General features: G+C 47.2%; 1 protein-coding gene across 1 annotated transcript; it reads right to left on the bottom strand.

Annotated features, from left to right (window-relative positions):
• Positions 1-12,839: 12,839 nt before the first annotated feature.
• On the bottom strand, positions 12,840-19,722 carry LOC144508743 (poly(A)-specific ribonuclease PNLDC1-like). The gene is made up of 5 exons (XM_078237052.1): positions 19,568-19,722; positions 18,699-18,754; positions 17,117-17,181; positions 15,112-15,165; positions 12,840-12,886 (listed from the first exon to the last, which is right to left on the bottom strand). The coding sequence occupies exons 1-5, from the start codon at positions 19,673-19,675 to the stop codon at positions 12,840-12,842; spliced, it is 330 nt and encodes a 109-aa protein (XP_078093178.1). The 5' UTR covers positions 19,676-19,722.
• Positions 19,723-22,322: the final 2,600 nt, after the last annotated feature.

Below are 22,322 nucleotides of genomic sequence, written 5' to 3'. Positions count from 1 at the left end.
ATGCTTTCCCTCATTCTGTGATCGTGAAGGGTTCAGGACTGCGGTTTCTGCATTTTGCTGGCATTTTTTTTCAGTTTTTATAGGTGATGTGTTTTATTTTCCAAAAGTGTCTTTGCTACATGGAGCAGATGACTGGAAACTTTGTTCACGGTGACGGATAGCGATTTAATGAAGGCAATTTTTGGGCTACTCCAAGGCGGCAAAGCAGGCTCTCGCACTTCTGACTAGATTGAGTGAAATTGAGCCCTGCTGTTTCCTCCCATCTGACATGACGTGCAGCACTAGGAGATTCAATGACGTGGCCTGCTCTGTCAGGGTCACCAGATGAGTGCTGCACTCTCTGCATCAAGGTATGGGATGTAGATGGGTCGACAGTCACAAAGGATGGCTGTACACACAACTTTCCAAATGGCACTATGAAAGCATTTAATAGATACACTTACAATGGTGCAGTCTAGGTCTTGCTATACTTTGGGAAATTCCATCGCACCTTCTTTGCACTGTTGATGACTGGAAGGCGAAGGCCAATGTGAATCAGGGATGGCCTGTGTTTACTCTGTGGGAAATCATCCAGAACTATGCATTGTGCTGGTCAGGGATGGACATCAATGGAACTGGCGCAACACAACTTAGGTGAGTAATTTTGACCCCAACTAGCAGAATACAAAGTTCTTTGTTGCTCAGAGTCATTTGTCAGGGTGAAGTCATTTCTTGAGGCCTATTCCAGGGGTTGTTTCACCACCACTGTCTGGTGCTGTGTAGCTTCAGTCAGTGTGGTGGCTGTTGAGGTCTCTCCCATAGGTTGTAGACGGGGCAACATTGACAGCACTTGCTGTTCCTGGCCTGCATTTTGGCGGCTTGGAAATGTTCAAGCTTTAGTTTATTTATTAGTGTCACAAGTAGGCTTTCATTAATATTGCAAAGAAGTTACTGTGAAAATTCCCTAGTCACCACACTCCGGCACCTGTTTGGGTACACTGAGGGAGAATTTAGCATGACCCAATGCACCTAATTAGCATGTCTATCATGAGGGAAGAAACCGGTGCACCCGGAGGAAATCCATCCAGACACAAGGAGAACGTGTACACTCCGCACAGTGACCCAGGCCGGGAATCAAACCCGGGTCCCTGGTGCTGTGAGGCAGCAGTGCTAACCATTGTGCCACCGTGCTGTCCAATATTCAAGTCATGAATGGTGGTGAACAGCTAAAGAGCTGATCAGAGGAAGAGGTTTCTCAAATATCTCCATCCTCAGTTATGGGGCAAAACATAAGGCTAAATCATTTGCCAGCATCTTCAGCCAGTTGTGCGAATTGGATTATTAATCTCCGCCTCCTCCTGCATCACAGGTGGCAGTTTTCAGCCAATTCAATTCACTCAACATGATATCAAGAAACGACTAAAGACACTGAAGACTTGTATTCGGGTACTAGCTACTCTTTTGGTCCACTTGCTCTACGACAACTGCAACACTAGCATCAAGAAGTCCTTGCAAAATTGGCATTAATTGGGCAGATCGCTTTGGATTTCAGCAGGAACTGAAGTTAATCGCTAAATAGCCAGACATTGTTCAACATGAAATCTATCCACAGTCCCCTCCAGGCACAGAAATATTGGGCACGATCTTACCGTCTGTTTATGCCTTGCTCCCACTGCAGCGAAGCTGGAGAATTCGACGCCAAGCCAAATCTCCATTCGCTGCAGTGGGATGGGAAAATTCTGCTGGTGTAAATGGTTGGAAAATGCCAGCCATTAAATTAACCTACCTAAAACTATGCATTACTTCTAACTTTTTACCCGGGTTTGATTCCTGGCTTGGGTCACTGTCTGTGTGGAGTCTGCGTGTTCTCCCCATGTCTGCATTGGTTTCCTCCGGGTGCTCCGGTTTCCTCCCACAGTTCAAAGATGTGTGGGTTAGGTACATTGGCTATGCTAAATTGCCCCTTAGTGTCCCAGGATAAGTAGTTAAGAAGGATTAGCAGGGTTAATATGTGGGGTTCCAGGGATAGGGCTTGGGTGGGATTGTTGTTAGGGCTGAATGGCCTCCTTCTGCACTGTAGGATTTCTATGGTTCTATGAGGTGTAAATAGAAGCCATCGGCTTTGATGGTCTTCCTCCAAATACGAAATACTTTCACTGATAAGAAACTTCAAAGTTTGAAAAGCCACCACAGAGGATGGGTTAAGAATTCAGGTTGTAATGAGAGTATTCCCAGTATTCGGATAATGGCTTGACATTTGTTACATGATCACATGATACAGCACACAATGTTTACTCTCCGTTAACAATATAGCAAGCTGCGACAAACAACCAGAACTCCAACAGAACCTCACAAAAACATAGAAAATAGGAGCAGGAGGAGGCCATTCGGCCCTTCGAGCTTGCTCCGCCATTCACTTTGATCATTGCTGATCATGGCTGATCATTCAACTCAATAGCCTGATCCCACCTTCCCCGATATCCTTTCACCCCCTTTGACTCAATAGAAACCTCAGCACAAAGAGAGAGGAACCAATAAACACAGCCATCGACCTGCTGTAATCTACAAAGATAAAAAAGGACCACACTGCAGTTCCCGAAAAGAGATAAAAGAACCCCCTTTCCCACTTCCATCAGCAAACACCCAACAACCTGGTTCCATCTTCAAAACTCACCTGAGAAAATCGACCTCCTGCAGATAGACTGCAGAACCCATCGCAACGACAGAGATATCCTTCAATTTCAAAGGCTTCACTCCAGACAATGTAACAATGTGACTACGAAATAATAGGCTTCCATCGAATCAGGGTCTGCGATCCATTCCACTTTTGTAAGTAATGTTTTTATCTTCATCTGAACCCAGTTTTGGTGTGCATGAGGTAGAGTGAGTGAGAGAGCGAGTGATTTGTAGTTTCTTTAGAAACCACTGTGGCAAGGGTGTGAAAGATAAACTAGCCTTTTTTTGCCATTTTAAGTGCAAAAGTCTGGCTGCTGGATTATTTAAAATTGACTCAGTCACTCCCAGGTAAGGAAATGCACACATTCATATGCAAATATGATGGTTATGGGTGATAAAAGGTAACATTTTAAAATTGCCCCATTACAAATTGCAGTCAATTAGCTCAAAGCAGGTTTTGCTTCAGTTGTTTTTGAGTCAGTTGTTCAAGGACACCCAGAATGAAAACCTCCGATTCCTCTTCCTCTCGGAGTAACATTATTCACACTCACCTAAACATTGTGATCAAATTCAGCCTGGTACTGCAACAATGACAGGCATAAGCCATTGACAAAGCTCTGTCATTTTGTTGGCGATCTTCTCAACCTCAATCATTTTAAGGTATTTTCTCCAGTCACTTAATATCCTTACAACTGAAGGTCTTTATCTTCTTCCAAATAGTGAATGAAATCTTTATCAATGGCCTTCTGTAGTAGTTCACTTCACACTGTTGTCACATGTTTTATCACTATCAAGAAAAGCAATGTCAGGGGAAACAACAACTGTATGAGAAAAGGGTGCTGATTGGTCGGCAAGTTGACTATGATTGGTCATAAAATTGTCATAGACAATGCACCAGTTGATGGTAACTGACAGTTAACTGTCAAGCATTGTTTGAAAATTTAACCGAAGCAGCTTGACTCTGGTTGATCAAGGCATTCTTCTGAGGAATGAACCAGCAAATGGTTATCACTTATTTTGTTTCGCTGAAACAGGCAAAATATACTTAATATACATGTTTTTTCTGCCGGCAAAGAACAGGGCATTGTGTATTAATATACATATAGCTTCTATCAAGCTCTGTGAGCTTGATAATTGTAAATTGGTTGGCAGCGTAATTTTTAGCACACTGAGGATTATTTAGCAAAGGTTGCCCAAACACAAAATTGCATCTCATGTTAGAACTGTGTTTTGCAAGCATTGCCCATTGCCAAATGTGGAAAGAGCATGTGGTATATATGGATTTTAGTAAGGCGTTTGATAAGGTTCACCATGGTAGGCTTCTGCAGAAAATGCAGATGTATGGGTTTGGGGGTGATCTAGGAAATTGGATCAGGAATTGGCTAGCGGATAGGAAACAGAGGGTGGTGGTTGATAGTAAATATTCATCATGGAGTGCGGTTACAAGTGGTGTACCTCAGGGATCTGTTTTGGGGCCACTGCTGTTTGTAATATTTATTAATGATCTGGATGAGGGTATAGTTGGGTGGATTAGCAAATTTGCTGATGACACCAAAGTCGGTGGTGTGGTAGACAGTGAGGAAGGGTGTCGTAGTTTGCAGGAAGACTTAGACAGGTTGCAAAGTTGGGCCGAGAGGTGGCGGATGGAGTTTAATGCGGAGAAGTGTGAGGTAATTCACTTTGGTAGGAATAACAGATGTGTTGAGTATAGGGCTAACGGGAGGACTTTGAATAGTGTGGAGGAGCAGAGGGATCTAGGTGTATGTGTGCATAGATCCCTGAAAGTTGGGAATCAAGTAGATAAGGTTGTTAAGAAGGCATATGGTGTCTTGGCGTTTATTGGTAGGGGGATTGAATTTAGGAGTCGTAGCGTTATGTTGCAACTGTACACAACTCTGGTGCGGCCGCACTTGGAGTACTGTGTGCAGTTCTGGTCCCCACATTACAGGAAGGATGTGGAGGCTTTGGAGAGGGTGCAGAGGAGGTTTACCAGGATGTTGCCTGGTATGGAGGGGAGATCCTATGAGGAGAGGCTGAGGGATTTGGGATTGTTTTCGCTGGAAAGGCGGCGGCTAAGAGGGGATCTTATTGAAACATATAAGATGATTAGAGGTTTAGATAGGGTGGATAGTGATAGCCTTTTTCCTCTGATGGAGAAATCCAGCACGAGGGGGCATGGCTTTAAATTGAGGGGGGGTAGTTATAGAACCGATGTCAGGGGTAGGTTCTTTACCCAGAGGGTGGTGAGGGATTGGAATGCCCTGCCAGCATCAGTAGTAAATGCGCCTAGTTTGGGGGCGTTTAAGAGATCCGTAGATAGGTTCATGGACGAAAAGAAATTGGTTTAGGTTGGAGGGTCACAGTTTTTTTTTAACTGGTCGGTGCAACATCGTGGGCCGAAGGGCCTGTTCTGCGCTGTAATGTTCTATGTTCTATTTCATGCAACCGCCAGTCTTTAGGATGTACAGTCTACATATCTAGCATCACATTGGCACTGAAATTCCTACATCACATTCTCTTTTTGTGTGATGGGCAGAATGTCTTTTTGACTTGATGGCAGTATCCTCTTGGTGGTGAATACCAATGTGTTTCTACTGCATAATAGCATGAAACAGCCAGTTTCATCTGTTGCTCAATTTTTTGTGATACCTTGCCATTCCAGCATAATTTGAGGTAGATTGGGTAATACCCCATCAGAGTCCACTTGTTAACCAACCAGCAATCTGATCTCATACAATATAAAGTTGTTGTTTCCCCTGACATTGGTATTCTTGCAATTGTCCTGATGAGTGTAAGACCAAAAGCTTTGACAGAATGTCTTTTTTCAGCAACACTGAAGTTCTCTACTAGTGACTATTTCATCACATTTTCCATGAAGATTTTCTTTGCCCTGGCCTAGTATTTCAATGGCTTAGTTCATATTGCAAATACATGCCCATTACACCCCTTGGAATACCAATATTGCCAATTCCATTTTGTATTGACACTGAGGACATGGACAATGCTGGAGAGACCAGCTTCAATGCCCATGTCAAGTTGGCTTCAGATGATGTGGTGGGTGTCACCTCGATCCGATCACTCATCTGTGAAACATTTTGAGCATCTGAAATAAAATTTATAAACCAGGTTTATTATTGTACAATTAGAATTATTTAAAACATATTTGCATATTGTAAAACTCAGGATTGCAAATTATGAATTGTATTTTTATTTTCTCATCAATTTATCCAACTGACATTTTAACTGCAATTTATGATGTTGGAGTTTCAATTTTATTCATCAAAATTTTCTTTCAATTTACTCACAAATTAATGAAATTATTATTTTTTTCCTTCACACAGTTAAAACACTTCACTTCAGGTTTTAATTCAGGCTGAAACTCTCATTTATTTATTTCAGGTCCAATTTCTCAGTATATGATCTGAAAGTTTTTAATTTAAAAACATATTTTATTCTCAATAGAAAACCCCTGTCCAGCGTTTCCCTGATGTGTTGTCTACCTGATACGCTGCAGGAAAGGATGTCCCGAGGTATGGTACATTGGGGAAACTATGCAGACGCTGCGACAACGGATGAATGAACACCGCTCGACAATCACCAGGCAAGACTGTTCTCTTCCTGTTGGGGAGCACTTCAGCGGTCACGGGCATTCGGCCTCTGATATTCGGGTAAGCGTTCTCCAAGGCGGCCTTCGCGACACACGACGGCGCAGAGTCGCTGAGCAGAAACTGATAGCCAAGTTCCGCACACACGAGGACGGCCTCAACCGGGATATTGGGTTCATGGCACACTATTTGCAACTCCCACAGAGTTTCACTGGCTGTCTTGTCTGGAGACAATACACATCTTTTTAGCCTGTCTTGATGCTCTCTTCACTCATGCTGTTTTGTTTCTTAAAGACTTGATTAGTTGTAAGTATTCGCATTCCAACCATTATTCATGTAAATTGAGTCTGTGTCTTTATATGCTCTGTTTGTGAACAGAATTCCCACTCACCTGAAGAAGGGGCTTAGAGCTCCGAAACCTTGTGTGGCTTTTGCTACCAAATAAACCTGTTGGACTTTAACCTGGTGTTGTTAAACTTCTTACTGTGTTTACCCCAGTCCAACGCCGGCATCTCCACATCAGCGTTTCCCTCCCAGCTTCACCCTCTCCCATCCGCACCCTCCCGCTTCTGTTCGTCGCCTGGCTACGCCGCCTCTATTTATAGCCGATCTACCCCACCCTCATTGACCGTTAGACAATCGTAAGACCGTTGCCATTAACGGTCGGGGGTCGCGAGCGCCGCTGTGAGTGGAGATCGCGCGCCACACATGCTGCACCGAGGCGGAGGGCGAGGGATTTGAAAACGAAAAGCGCCGAAATCAGTCTCTCGTTGCGGGGCTGTTGTAGGGGGAGGAGGTGGGGGGGAACTAGCGGGGGAAATTTGGCGGGTGAGGGGGGAGTTGGCGGTGGAGGAGTCCGAGAGACGGTGTCGCTCTTTCAATGGCCGCTGGGTGGTTGGGTGGGGACAGGGGCGGTGCCAGTGTTATAAATACAGGCGGCCAACCGTCAGAGAGCTGCACGAGTGCCAGAGTCTATTTAAACTTTGAGATGCAATGTTGAGGATCTGGTGGTAAAAGATAGTCAGGGTAGTTGTAACCAGAATTAACACCTCAGTAAGTCAGGGAAATAAAACGTGTCAGAGAAAACCTGGACCAGAGAAAAAAAATCATATGGTTTCATTAAATTGTTATTCAGAAATTGAGCTTTTGAAGTAATTCTAAGCTAAATTCCATAATTAGGGAAAAGATCATCCAAATCACAAATTATATTCCTGATCTTCAAAACAGGAAAGTCACTTTTGAATAATGTTATATTGAGAGGAATTAAAAACCCTTGAATCGGTTCGGGAAATTGCAGTTCACAAGATTTATTTCTACTTTTTGAAATTGTTTTGACTTCTTGCTGTAAAGAAAGGGAACAAAATATCCCGAGTGGGAAACAGGAGCGGGCACAGTAACCTATGGTGAGAAATGGACTGAGGTGATGTTAGTCTGATGGAAAAGTCAGAAGAAAAGACAGGTTCAAATAAATATGATGTCCTTGTGGCTACTGCTTCTTGGGCTTCTGGCTAAGATCAAGTGTCAGATCAAGCTCACGATGGGGTGCAATGCCTTATCTTGTCAGCTTGGATCTTGTTTGTCTCTCTTGTGGGGACCTTGAAGTGGATTCAATTGGAATTTGGCTTTTTGAAGAAGCAAGAAATGGATTTGGGTTTGCCTGGTCCATTCTGAGCATTGGCTTTGTAACTTTAAGGATGGAGTAAAAACATTTTTTAAGTGGCTAAGGTTAAGCGTAGGATCAAGTGTGAGATCAGGTTCAATGCCTGTTCCTGCCAACTTGGTCTAGTATGTCTCTAGTGGGGACCATGAATTGGATACAGTCTGAATTTGAATGAGTTTGTGGAGCAAGCAAGGAGGTGCATTCGGGACTTGCCTCATTCACTCTGAGCATTGGCTTCATAACTCGGAGAAAGGAATAAAGAAAACTGAGATCGGATTTCATCTTAACCTGTGGAACAGTCCAAAGATGGGAGGAAACCCTCCCATCATTGGGACATAATCATTGAGAAGATTGAGGGAAAGATAAAGGCATAAAAATTCAAGAGAAAAGTTGAGTAAATGAGGTGTCCGACCTCAGGAAAGGATGGGTAAAACTCAAAGTGACAGGGCTGATACGTAAGGGTCAAGAGCCTTGTCTGAGCAGAGAAAATCTGAGGGGTAAGATCATGGGAGAGTTAAAATGGAAACCGCAAAGAAAATATTGGGTCCATGCATTGATTACAACTTGGAATGGAGAAGATTCAGCTGGTCAGTCACATTAAAACTGTCAGGAGGTGAGTTTCCAAGTGTTTTAATATGATCACAACATTAATCTGGATTTGTGAGACCATTTGGTCCATCTAACTGGCCCCAGGGGAAACTTGAGTTGCCCTTATTCACAATATACCTACCTACCTGCTGAATTATTTCATTTTTTTTTGGTTACACTACCAGACCACTAGATGACTATTAGGGATGGGCAATAAATGTTGGCCTGGCCTGCAATGCCCACCTCCCATGAATGAAAAAAAACCAAATTCAGTTCCTGATAATAGAAGTACTGTTGTGAATTATCCTTTTCTGATCCATTTAGTATCTTAGCTCTGATCAGAGGCTGAGCAACTTTCCTGGGGGTGATCGGATCAAAGTGATGTCCACCACCATCTTCTGAAGGCAACTTAACCTTGGCAGTGGATCAGCCAGGATCTCAATGAATGATGAAATGCACTTGAGGATCTGAATGTCCTACCACTATTGCTGTAAATTTATACAACTATTTAATATTAGTGATAGGAAGCAAATAATCCTGTTGCTGCCTGGGTTGGGGGCGTAGAATGGAAGATGGAGGAAATGGAGGTCACAAGGTACGAAAATACCTTCACAGTGTGAGCCCTCCAACCCCAACCCCATAAGTCAGGGAGTCTCCTTTTAACCTGCGCAATAGTCAGAGATCCCGAGGCAGTATGGACTGCGCTGGATCTGTGAGAGACCCAACCCGCCCCTTATCCTTCCATCAGCGGTCTGAGACACAAATCAACTGGCAAGACTAAAGGTCATTTTTATTGGGATCGCACGCTGCATATAGAATCTTCATCTTGCAGTCATCCTCAGCAGATTCCAATCGCAAATCGAGTTTCCTTCCTAAACGGGTTTCCCCAGGAAAAAGACCAGCAGTGACGCGGCAGCAAGCGAACAGCAGAGTCTACGGAGACAGAAATTAATGAAACAGCAATTTAATATAGGGTCAGTGCTGAGGGAGTGCTGCACTGTCAGAGGGTCAGTACTGAGGGAGTGCTGCACTGTCAGAGGGTCAGTACTGAGGGAGTGCTGCACTGTCAGAGGGTCAATACTGAGGGAGAGCTGCACTGTCAGAGGGTCAGTACTGAGGGAGTGCTGCACTGTCAGAGGGTCAGTACTGAGGGAGTGCTGCACTGTCAGAGGGTCAGTACTGAAGGAATGCTGCACTGTCAGAGGGTCAGTACTGAGGGAGTGCTGCACTGTCAGAGGGTCAGTACTGAGGGAGTGCTGCACTGTCAGAGGGTCAGTACTGAGGGAGTGCTGCACTGTCAGAGGGTCAGTACTGAGGGAGTGCTGCACTGTCAGAGGGTCAGTGCTGAGGGCGTGCTGCACTGTCAGAGGATCAGTACTGAGGGAATGCTGCACTGTCAGAGAGTCAGTACTGAGGGAACGCTGCACTGTGAGAGGGTCAGTACTGAGGGAGCGCTGCACTGTCAGAGGGTCAGGACTGAGGGAGTGCTGCACTGTCAGAGGGTCAGTACTGAGGGAGTGCTGCACTGTCAGAGGGTCAGTACTGAGGGAGTGCCGCACAGTCAGAGGGCCAGTGCTGAGGGAGTGCTGCACTGTCAGAGGGTCAGTACTGAGGGAGTGCCGCACTGTCAGAAGGTCACTGCTGAGGGAGTGCCGCACTGTCAGAAGGTCACTGCTGAGGGAGTGCTGCACTGTCAGAGGGTCAGTACAGAGGAAGAACTGCTCTGTCAGAGGGTCAGTGCTGAGGACGTGCCGTACTGTCAGAGGATCAGTCCTGACGGTGTGCCGTACTGTCAGATTGTCAGTACCCAGAGATCTCCCCCTGTCAGCAGCTGAGGGATGAAGCTCTGATGGGGCATTAATTGCCCTGAAAGGCTGAAGGTGGGAGTGGGGTGGGCAGGCTGCCCACATGCCAACCCAGCACTGCATTAATCAAGGCAGCAATCAATGCGCCTTCCCCATCCCCCCCAAACCCAACCAGCCATCAGGGAGGGAATTAGATTCCGCCCCAGGAGTCAGTACAATCCACATGGTCAGGTGAGGGGGGGGGGGAGAGGAAGAATGTAACAAGAAGGTGGGAGGCATGTCAGGACCCCTCCCCCAGAACTTGCCGGAATGCACTAGTCACAGTCGTCGAGTGTGTCCAATAGCGATAAGGTTCCACTTGGAAAACCGGGTGTGTCTTATAAGTCCTCAAGATCTTCCTTGCCCTGGAATAGGAGGTCACAGGGTCAGAACGTGGGTCAAAAGGCAGGAAAACAACATGCATGAATTATTACTCATTCCTTCACTAACCGGACTTGTGAGCGGCAAAGCCCACGCTTCAAAGGAGTCTCACTCCGCCAGGGACCCCGCTTTAAAAGGGGGGACACTCTGCCAGGGACCCCGGTTAAAGAGGGGGTCTCTCTGTCAGGGACCCCATTTAAAGAGGGGGTCTCTCTGTCAGGGACCCCATTTAAAGAGGGGGGGTCTCTCTGTCAGGGACCCCATTTAAAGAGGGGGTCTCTCTGTCAGGGACCCCATTTACAGAGGGGGTCTCTCTGTCAGGGACCCCATTTAAAGAGGGGGGTCTCTCTGTCAGGGACCCCATTTAAAGAGGGGGGTCTCTCCGTCAGACACCCTGTTTAAAGAGGGGGTCACTCTGTCAGGAACATTCCTGCCTTTAGCTTATGGATCACTCACCCTTTCCACTCGTTCGTAGCGATCAGGTAGTGCCTTGGACTCTCCTTCCTGATGTCGAGGGAACAGAATGTCGCAAACTCCTTGGCAATCTCGGCAGGGCTGGAACTCCAGCCACGACGCACCTTCACCAGCAGAATGGGAGGCCGCTCAGCCTGTGGATCAGCTCCTGACAGAGACTGGGAAACACAAGATTCACATTCAGAGTCAGACTCACAACACAGGTACAGCACGGGGTTAGATACAGAGTAAAGCTCCCTCTACACTGTCCCCATCAAATACTCCCAGGACAGGTACAGCACGGGGTTAGATACAGAGTAAAGCTCCCTCTACACTGTCCCCATCAAACACTCCCAGGATAGGTCCAGCACGGGGCTAGAAACAGAATAAAACTTACTGTCCCATATCCATTAACCAACAGAAATCAATCCCAGTTCTGACATTTTAATTAACCCCCATGTTTAGGATTGTGTAGGGTGACAGATCAAGTTCCCAATTTCCATTCCCCTTCATGTTGCCAATTGATTCTGACATCACTCTCTAAATGGCGTGGCTCAAATTTTAAGGTTGTGCCCCCTTGTTCTGGACTCTCTCTGAGAGAAATTGAAATAATTTGTATCGATGGACCTTATTGAATCCTCAAAGCCCTCGATTAGATCCCCTTCATCTTCGAGACTCGAGAGAATACAGACTAATCTGTGTGAGCTGCCCTCCGATTTGAACTCTTCAACCCCGCAGGATCACCTGGTGAACGTGTGTTATACGTACTCCGATGTCAATCTCTATCCTTTCCGAGATAAGGTGCCCCCACCCAGTTACTCCAGATGGGATCTCGGAGCTTTCCACCAACAGCAATGTGACTTTCACTCCTCAGTAACGCACCACACGCCCCAATCCCCCTCACACCCGCCCTGGACTCACTGTGAAAGAAACGCGAGCCCGGATCAGATTGACATTGTTCTTGTGCGGTTCAACTGCAGCCAGGTACTCCACAATCAGTGGCATCTGGGACTCATAGACACTTGTGTGTGGAGGGGGTGGGGGGGGGGGGGGAAGAGTGAGGTGAGAGAGAGAGAGGAGGGGGGGACGGAGAGAAAGGGGCCGGGGGAGAGGGGGCGGGGGAGGAGACAGAGAGAGAAACATTAGAAAAATATAATCACTGCAAAATCTGGTCATTGATCACTTTGTGGGATCTTACTGTGCCTGAATTGCCTGGTTGGTTTCATTATGTTAGTCACAGACTGACATGCCGGTCATCACCCTTCATTGGAGGCAAGGCAGTAACTGCTGTGTCAATGGTCACAAAAGACAGACAGACAAACATGGGGGAGGGTCTGCCCCGCCGCCCCCCCCCCCCCCCCCGCCCCCACCTGTGCACAGGGGAGGGTCCTCCCCCCCCCCTCACGCGGGCACAGGGGGTCCGCCCCCCCCACGTGGGCATGGGGGAGGGTCCGCCCCCAACGCGGGCACAGGGGGTCCGCCCCCCCCACGCGGCCACGGGGGAGGGTCCACCCCCCCAACGCGGGCACAGGGGAAGGGTCCGCCCCCCCCCCACGCGGGCACGGGGGAGGGTCCGCCCTCTACGCAGGCACGGGGGAGGGGAGGGTCCACATGTGTGAGAGAACCAATCATGTTTGCTGTTGACCACTGGACTTACCTTCGCTGATTGGTCAGCAGCAGTTGAGCCAATTGCAGCAACACTGCAAAATGAATGGGAATGAAAACATAAGTTAGTGTTCCTGTTATAACTTTCAAAGCCCGCCTCTCACCCGCTCCTGAAGTCATCCACAATGCCCCCCCCCCCCGCACCCCCACTCAATGAGAGTCGGGAGGAGGGACGCCTTCCCACATTAGATAGCACAAAGACTGATTAACTCACACATTGTAGTGCCACAATGTGCCATTTTCCTACACTCGTCTAACGCAATACAACCTGTTTCTCCCGAAAACATGCGGCCCGCTCTCCCCATTCTGGACCAAATAACATCTTAACCTGAGCAACTCTGGAAAGGGGCAGGAGGAGGGAAGATTAGTGCTGTGCTTGCCTCAGAGGGTGGCAGAGGCAGGTTCAATTGAAGTCTTACTCTCTTCAAGTATGTGCGCGGTTACCGGGGTACGGCAGGGGAGTGGGATTAAGTCCACTGATCCCTCAGAAAGCCAGTGTAAACCTGATGGGCTGAATGGACTCCTTCTGCACTGCCGAGATTCTGTGACTTCCGACCAGGTTTTCTGAGACCATCCCCATTTCCCAGGAGAATAGGTGAGTCTGGGCGGTGGGGGAAGGGAAACCTTCCACCTGCTACAGGAATCGCCTCCAAATTGAGCTCCAGGCTCTAGTGTGGGCTATTTGCCATTGGGCCCCACAGAACCTAAGAGATGGGCCCAGCTGACCAGGACAATCCCACTCCAGAAACTCATTTCAGCAAGTGGGAGGTGCTGCATTTTTGTCGGAAGGATTGAGAAGCCCAAACGTTACTTGGAAAATAGGAGCATTAACAGGAGTAGAGGAACTGAGGAATCTTGGGATACAGTACGCAAATCATTAAAAACTAGGTGGGGGTCAAGTTAATAAGATCATAAAAAGAGAACTGGGGCCCATTTTCAGAAGGATCTTTCATTGAAGCAGAGATGCTTCATTAAACTGGTTTCAGATGTTGATTAGACTGTACAAAGTACCAGTCTCCATATACCTTGTAAGACCACATTTGGAGCAGTGTGCACAGTTCTGGTCTCTATATCCCTTGGTGAGACCACACTTGGAGCACGGTATACAGTCCGGTCTCCATATACTTAGTTAGATCTGCTTGCTTGGTTTCATTGGTCAGAACATTGAATACAGGAATTGGGATGTCTTGTTGAAGTTGTACAAGACATTGGTAAGGCCACACGTGGAATACTGTGTACAGTTCTGGCCACCCTATTATAGAAAAGATATTACTAAACTAGAAAGAGTGCAGAAAAGATTTACTAGGTTGCTACCAGGACTTGATGGTTTGAGTTATAAGGAGAGGCTGGATAGACTGGGACATTTTTTCTCTGGGGCATAGAAAGCTGAGGGGTGATCTTTTAGAGATCTATAAAATAATGAGGGGCACAGATCAGCGAGATAATCAATATCTTTTCCCAAAGGTAAGGGAGTCTAAAACTAGAGGGCATAGGTTTAAGGTGAGAGGGGAGAGATACAAAAGTGTCCAGAGAGGCAATTTCTTCACACAGAGGGTGGTGAGTGTCTGGAACGAGCTGCCAGAGGTAGTAGTAGAGGCAGGTACAATTTTGTCTTTTAAAAAGCATTTAGACAGTTATATGGGTAAGATGGGTATAGAGGGATATGAGCCAAATGCGGGCAATTGGGACTAGCTGAAAGGTTTAAAAAAAAAGGGCGGCATGGACAAGTTAGGCTGAAGGGCCTGTTTCCCATGCTGTAAACCTCTATGACTCTAAACCACACCTGGAGCACAGTGCACAGTTCTGATCTTAATATACCTTTGGTTAGATCACACTTGGAGCAGTGTGCACAGTTCTGGTCTCCATATACCTTGGTTAGACCACACCTGGAGCACTGGATTAGAGTAGATGTGAGAAGGATATTTTGACTTGAGCTAGGGAACGTCAATATCAGATAATCACTAATATAACCAAATGGGAATTCAGGAGAAATTCCTTTACCCAGAGAGTGGTTAAAACGTGGAATGTATTCAAAGGGAGCGGTTGAGTATGGATATATTTAAAGGGAGGGAGGGGGGAGCTGGGTAAACACACGAGTGGGAAAGGAATGGAAGGATATGGTGGTGGGGAGTGAGATGAAGAGGAGGTGGGAGGAGTCTTTGGAGGACAATAAACAGCAGCATGGAGGAGATAGATAGACCAAATGGCTGTAAATGCCACATTATCAAGAAACTGAACAATCCTAATCTGATCAACAGACCTGTACCACAGACAAAGGCGTCAAATCCGGCTTCATGAGGATAGCCTCCTTCAGCTAAAACACAACAGGAGAGTTGGAGGTTAATTCATTTGCAACAATGTTCATCTACCTGACTGGTGTCTCTCAGTCCCCTCTCTCTCTCAGGGTGATATCTGTACGCTCGCTGGTGTCTCTCAGGGTGATATCTGTACATTCACTGGTGTCTCTCAGTCCCTCTCTCTCTCAGGATAATATCTGTACACCCACTGGTTTCTCTCAGTTCCTCTCTCAGGGAGATATCTGTACATTGACTGTGTCTCTTAGTCCCTCTCTCTCAGGGAGATGTTTGTACACTGACTAGTGTCTCTCAGTCCTCGCTCTCTCTCTCTCTGAAAGGTATATCTACACTGACTGATGATTTTTGATTTGAGTTATTATTGTCACATGTATTTACAGTGAAAAGTATTGTTTCTTGTGCCTATACAGACAAAGCACACCGTTCATAGAGAAGGAAACGAGAGTGCAGAACGTGTTACAGTCATAGCTAGGGTGTAGAGAAAGATCAACTTAATGCAAAGTAAGTCCATTCAAAAGTCTGACAGCAGCAGGGAAGAAGCTGTTCTTGAGTCGGTTAGTACGTGACCTCAGACTTTTGTATATTTTTCCCGATGGAAGAAGGTGGAAGAGAAAATATCCGGGGTGCGTGTGGTCGTTAATTCTGCTGGCTGCTTTGCTGAGGCAGCGGGAAGTGTAGACAGAGTCAATGGATGGGAGGCCGGTTTGCGTGATGAATCGGGCTATATTCACGACCTTTTGTAGTTCCTTGCAGTCTTGGTCAGAGCAGGAGCCATACCAAGCTGTGATGCAACCAGAAAGAATGCTTTCCATGGTGCATCTGTAAAAGTTGGTGAGAGTCGTAGCTGACATCCAAATTTCCTTAGTCTTCTGAGAAAGTAGAGGCGTTGGTGGGCTTTCTTAACTATAGTGTCAGCATGGGGGGACCAGGACAAGTTTTTGGGCGATCTGGACACCTAAAAACATGAAGCTCTCAACCCTTTCTACTTCATCCCCTTTAATGTAGACAGGGGCTTCCTGAGGTTGATGACAATCTCCTTCGTTTTGTTGACATTGAGGGAGAGATTATTGTTGCCGCACCAGTTCACCAGATTCTCTATCACATTCCTGTACTCTGTCTCAGCATTGTTTGAGATCCGACCCATTATGGTGGTATCATCAGCAAACTTGAAAATTTGGCCACACAGTCATAGGTGTATAAGGAATATAGTAGGGAGCTGAGAACAGAGCCTTGAGGGGCACTGTTGTTGAGGATGATAGTGGAGGAGGTGTTGTTGCCTATCCTTACTGATTGTGGTCTGAGAGTTAGGAAGTTCAGGATCCAGTCACAGAGGACGGTGCCGAGGCCCAGGCCACAGAGTTTGGAGATGAGTTTCGTGGGAATAATGGTGTTGAAGGCTGAGCTGCAGTCAATAAATAGGAATCTGACATTGGTGTCCTTATTATCTAGGTGTTCTAAAGTTGAGTGCAGGGCCAGGGAGATGGCGTCTGCTGTGGTCCTGTTGCAACTCACTGATGTCTCTCTGAGCATGTCCCCCCCCCCCCCCCCCCCACCGCCACCCCGTGACTCTCCCTCCCCTTATCTCTCCATCTTTCCCCTGCTAACCTATCTGTCTTTAGCTCTTCTTCCATCTCTCAGTCTCTCTCTCTCTCCTTCTGTCTCTCCTCCCACTCAGCCCGTCTCCTTTCTGCCTCTCTTGTACACTTCCCGCATTTCTTCCATCTCTCGCTTTGTCCTCCCTCAGGCCTCTGCCATCCTATCAGCAAACCCCCGCTCTGATTATCTGTATCTCTGCATCTCCTCATCTCTTTTTACGTGACTGATTCTCTCCCTTCTATTGTCTCCCATTCTCTCGCTTTCGTTTTTCTTTCCATTCTCTCTCCTTCAAGCTCTAATATCTGTCTGACTCTGGGTGGGAGGGGGACAGGATTAGTCAGTGATCCCACTCACCGTATTTTTCACAGCCTGTGATGTGCTTCATTGAGGGTCCGTGCTGTGCGAGGTCGACCAGCCTGCTGAACGAACACAAGGTGAAGGGTGAAGCTGATCAATCTTCAGCGTCAGTCTCTGTTAACCCAGCACCCACTCTGCTCACTGACCTGCACAAGTTCCCAGTCCAATAACACCTCCATCCTCCATCTGAAGTCTAGTTTTCAATTCCCACCATCATCTCACCTCTCGTGATTGCTGTTCCCTCCTCCAATCACTACAAACTTACCTTATTAACCTCCTCCAGCCCCTACAACCCTCCCTATCTCCGTAACTTCCTCCAGCTCCTACAAACCTCCCTATCTCTGTAACCTCCTCCAATCCCTACAACTCTCCCCATCTCAATAACCTCCTCCAGCCCCAACAACCCTTCCTACCTCTGTAACCTCCTACAGCCTCTACAACCCTCCCTATCTCTGTAACCTCCTCCAATCCCTACAACCCTCCCTATCTCTGTAACCTCCTCCAGCCCTGACAACCCTCCCTATCTCTGTAACCTCCTACAGCCTCTACAACCCTCCCTATCTCTGTAACCTACTCCAATCCCTACAACCCTCCCTATCTCTGTAACCTCCTCCAACCCCGACAACCCTCCCTATCTCTGTAACCTCCTCCAATCCCTACAACTCTCCCCATCTCAGTAACCTCCTCGAGCCCCGACAACCCTCCCTATCTCTGTAACTTCCTACAGCCTCTACAACCCTCCCTATCTCTGTAACCTCCTCCAGCCCCTACAACCCTCCCTATCTCTGTAACCTCCTCCAGCCCTACAACCCTCCCTATCTCTGTAACCTCCTCCAGCCCTGACAATCCTCCCTATCTCTCTAACCTCCTCTAATCCCTACAACTCTCCCCATCTCTGTAACCTCCTCCAGCCCCGACAACCCTCCCTATCTCTGTAACCTTCTACAGCCTCTACAACCCTCCCTATCTCTGTAATCTCCTCCAGCCCCGACAACCCTCCCTATCTCTGTAACCTCCTCCAGCCCCGACAACCCTCCCTATCTCTGTAACCTCCTCCAGCCCCGACAACCCTCCCTATCTCTGTAACCTTCTACAGCCTCTACAACCCTCCCTATCTCTGTAATCTCCTCCAGCCCCGACAACCCTCCCTATCTCTGTAACCTCCTCCAGCCCCGACAACCCTCCCTGTCTCTGTAACCTCCTCCAGCCCCTACAACCCTTCCTATCTCTGTAACCTCCTCCAGCCCCTACAACCCTTCCTATCTCTGTAACCTCCTCCAGCCCCTACAACCCTCCCTATTTCTGTAACCTTCTCCAGCCCCTAGTCTCTGCATTCTTGCAATTGCAGCCTGTTGTCCCTCCCCATTCCCTCACTCCACCACTGGGGGCTGTGCCTGGGGCTCCAGTCTCCAGATTTCCCTCCCTGAACCTGTTCACCTCTTTCCCGCTTAAAAGACTCCATAACTCCGACCTCTTGAACTTAACTTTTGGTTACTTGCAGTAATGCCAACTACAGGGAGGTGAAAGCTCAGTGTTTGACCCACTGCCCTTGTTTATTCTCAATCCCGTCTCCACTTACCTTTCCAAAGCAGAATGAAGAGCAAAGAGATTATGAATTTGGAGGGACTGAAATTCCTGAAAAATACAAAAAAAAAATCACCTCTTACTGGGGGAAAAAACCCACTGACCCCACCCTCACACACTCCTGTATCTGGGGAGGTCTCACTAACCCCACCCTCACACACTCCTGTATCTGGGGAGGTCCCACTGACCCCACCCTCACACACTCCTGTATCTGGGGAGGTCCCACTGACCCCACCCTCACACACTCCTGTATCTGGGGAGGTCTCACTAACCCCACCCTCACACACTCCTGTATCTGGGGAGGTCCCACTGACCCCACCCTCACACACTCCTGTATCTGGGGAGGTCTCACTAACCCCACCCTCACACACTCCTGTTTCTGGGGAGGTCCCTCTGACCCCACCCTCACACACTCCTGTATCTGGGGAGATCTTACTAAAACCCACCTTCACACACCCCTCTATCTGGGGAGGTCTCACTAAAACCCACCCTCACACACCCCTCTATCTGGGGTTGTCTTAGTAAAGCCCACTCTCACTCCCCTGTATCTGGGGAGGTCCCAATGACCCCACTCTCTCACACACCCCTGTATCTGGGGAGGTCCCACTATACCCATCCTCACACTCCCCGGTGAAAGGGTTGAGAATCTTACCAGTTTAAAAAAATTACACAAGTTGGTCACTGTTAAATATGGTCTCACAGGGAGGCTCTGACAAACCAGTGCTTCAACTCGAATCAGACCCAGATAAGAGTCAAGGACCACAATAGAATCCCTACTGTGCAGGAGGCGGCCATTCGGTCCATCGAGCCAGCATCAACAACAATACTTACCTACGCTTTATCCCTGTAACCCCATGTATTTACCCTGCTAATCCACCTAACCCTCACATCTTTGGATTGTGGGAGGAAACCGGAGCACCCAGAGGAAACCCACGCAGACACGGGGAGAGTGTGCAAGCTCCACACAGTCATCTGAGGCCAGAATTGAACCTGGGTCCCTGGCGCTGTGTGCCACAAAACTCCCAGTTTCCAGGCCGGCTTCAGTAACAGTGAATCAAGTGCTCATTCAGGAGTACAATGGGGATGACAGCTCCCTCTAGCTGCGATGCAGGTTGCTGCAGCCGACCAATTTCTCCCAAAAACTGTTTGGGATTTGGAGCAAGAAGTCTCACAACCCCAGGTTAAAGTCCAACAGGTTTATTTGGAATCACAAGCTTTTGAAGCGCTGCAGTGCTCCGAAAGCTCGTGATTCCAAATAAACCTGTTGGACTTTAACCTGGTGTTGTGAGACTTCTTACTGTGCCCACCCTAGTCCAACGCCGGCACCTCCAACTCATGGAATTTAGAGAGAGAAAGAGGCAGCCAAATACAAAGAACAAAGAGAATTTGGGAAAAGGAAACATCCATCTCTGCGTAATTCTTCCCCAGCCCGGGTATGGATGGCCCCGTATCAAAGGTGGTGAATGCACAGTGCAAACAGATTCAGATGAGGAATGTCATAATAAGTTGTAATGAAGGATCTTGTTTGTTATTCTAATCAAGGGGTTGAGAGCTTGTAGTGCTCCGTCGCTTTACAAAGCCAACGTTATCTCCTGGACTAGTTTTGATTGCTTAAGGGGGTCAGGGGGGAATCTTCCAGTTTTCTCCCCTCGAATTGGCCCGAGTTTTATTAAATCTATTTTATGACTTTTTCATTTGCCCTGTTTGATTCTGGGCGAAGGAAGAGAGGTGGTGGATGTACGTTTTGTGATGAATAAGGAACCACAGTGTGGGACAGGCTGGAGAACCAGGAGATCTTTTCCATATGTCCAATCTATAGTTGGAGAGAATGCGGAGAATTAACTGTTTGAAATCTACGAGCTGTGAGAACGTGTGTTCTGCTTGTTTTATGTGGGTGTTCGTAGTTTTGTTTTATCAATCCTTGAGTTTTTAATTACAGGCATTTTTGGAAGTTTAAAACAGAACCACGAAAACGCTTGCAGAATTAAATTTTGATTATTGTTGTTTTAAAGCATGTGCTATGTTTCTCTGCTCGTGGATGGATAATAATATTTGTGGCTTGTACTGTTTTCTGTCTGATATTGTGATTTTGCGATCAAAGTTTAGGGGGGTTTAAGTCAAACGAATAGAAAGGAAGTGCAATTAATAAAGCTTTCTTTTCAAAAGTTATTAACCGGGATTCATGTTTATTGGCCAGAGGCAGGATCCCAGGATGTTTTGCTAAACATGTGGGAATTTTAATCCAGACACAAATTCATGCAGGTAAGAATGAGATTGTTTTAATATCGAGGATTCATGAGGGGAAAGTCGTGCTTGACGAACTTGTTGGATTTTTATGAAGATGTGACTAGTGCGGTTGCCGGAGGGGAACCGGTGGATGCGGTGTTCTTGGATTTCCAAAAGGCGTTTGACAAGGTGCCTCACAAAAGGTTGCTGAAGAAGATTGGGTCACACGGAGTTGGGGGTAGGGTGTTAGCATGGATTGGGGATTGGCTATCCGACAGGAAGCAGAGAGTCGGAATAAATGGGTGCTTTTCTGGTTGGCAGATGATAACTAGTGGCGTGCCGCAGGGATCGGCACTGGGGCCTCAACTATTTACCACTTATATAGACGATCTGGAGGAGGGGACTGAGTGCAGGGTAACAAAGTTTGCAGACGACACAAAGGTAAGTGGAAAAGTGAATCGTGTGGAGGGCGTAGAAGGTCTGCAGAGAGATTTGGACAGGCTGAGTGAGTGGGCGAGGATCTGGCAGATGGAGTATAACGTTAACAAATGCGAGGTTATTCACTTTGGAAGAAATAATAGCAAATTGGATTATTATCTAAATGGAAAGAAATTACAACATGCTGCTGTGCAGAGGGACCTGGGAGTCCTTGTGCATGAGACGCAAAAACCCAGTCTGCAGGTGCAACAGGTGATCAAGAAGGCAAATGGGATGTTGGCCTATATCGCAAGGGGGATAGAATATAAAAGCAGAGATGTCTTGCTGCATCTGTACAGGGCATTGGTGAGGCCGCAGCTGGAATACTGTGTGCAGTATTGGTCCCCTTATTTGCGGAAGGATATATTGGCCTTGGAGGGAGTGCAGCGAAGGTTCACCAGGTTGATACCAGAGATGAGGGGTGTTGATTATGAGGAGAGACTGAGCAGATTGGGTTTGTACCCGTTGGAATTTAGAAGGCTGAGGGGGATCTTATAGAGACCTATAAGATAATGAAGGGGCTGGATAGGGTAGAGGTGGAGAGATTCTTTCCACTTAGAAAGGAAACTAGAACTAGAGGGCACAGCCTCAAAATAAAGGGGGGTCAGTTTAGGACAGAGTTGAGGAGGAACTTCTTCTCTCAGCGGGTGGTGAATCTGTGGAATTCTCTGCCACTGAAGTGGTGGAGGCTACCTCATTGAATATGTTTAAATCACGGATAGATGGATTCCTGATCGGTAAGGGAATTAGGGGTTATAGGGATCAGGCGGGTAAGTGGAACTGATCCACTTCAGATCAGCCATGATCTTATTGAATGGCGGGGCAGGCTCGAGGGGCTAGATGGCCTACTCCTGCTCCTATTTCTTATGTTCTTATGAGTGCAATTCAATTCAGTGGACTATTTCAATCTGGCACT

Source organism: Mustelus asterias, chromosome 20 (assembly GCF_964213995.1).
Source record: "Mustelus asterias chromosome 20, sMusAst1.hap1.1, whole genome shotgun sequence".
Taxonomy (NCBI): domain Eukaryota; kingdom Metazoa; phylum Chordata; class Chondrichthyes; order Carcharhiniformes; family Triakidae; genus Mustelus; species Mustelus asterias.
Note: the sequence above shows the minus strand (reverse complement) of the source record. Positions and strands in the feature narration are given on the sequence as shown.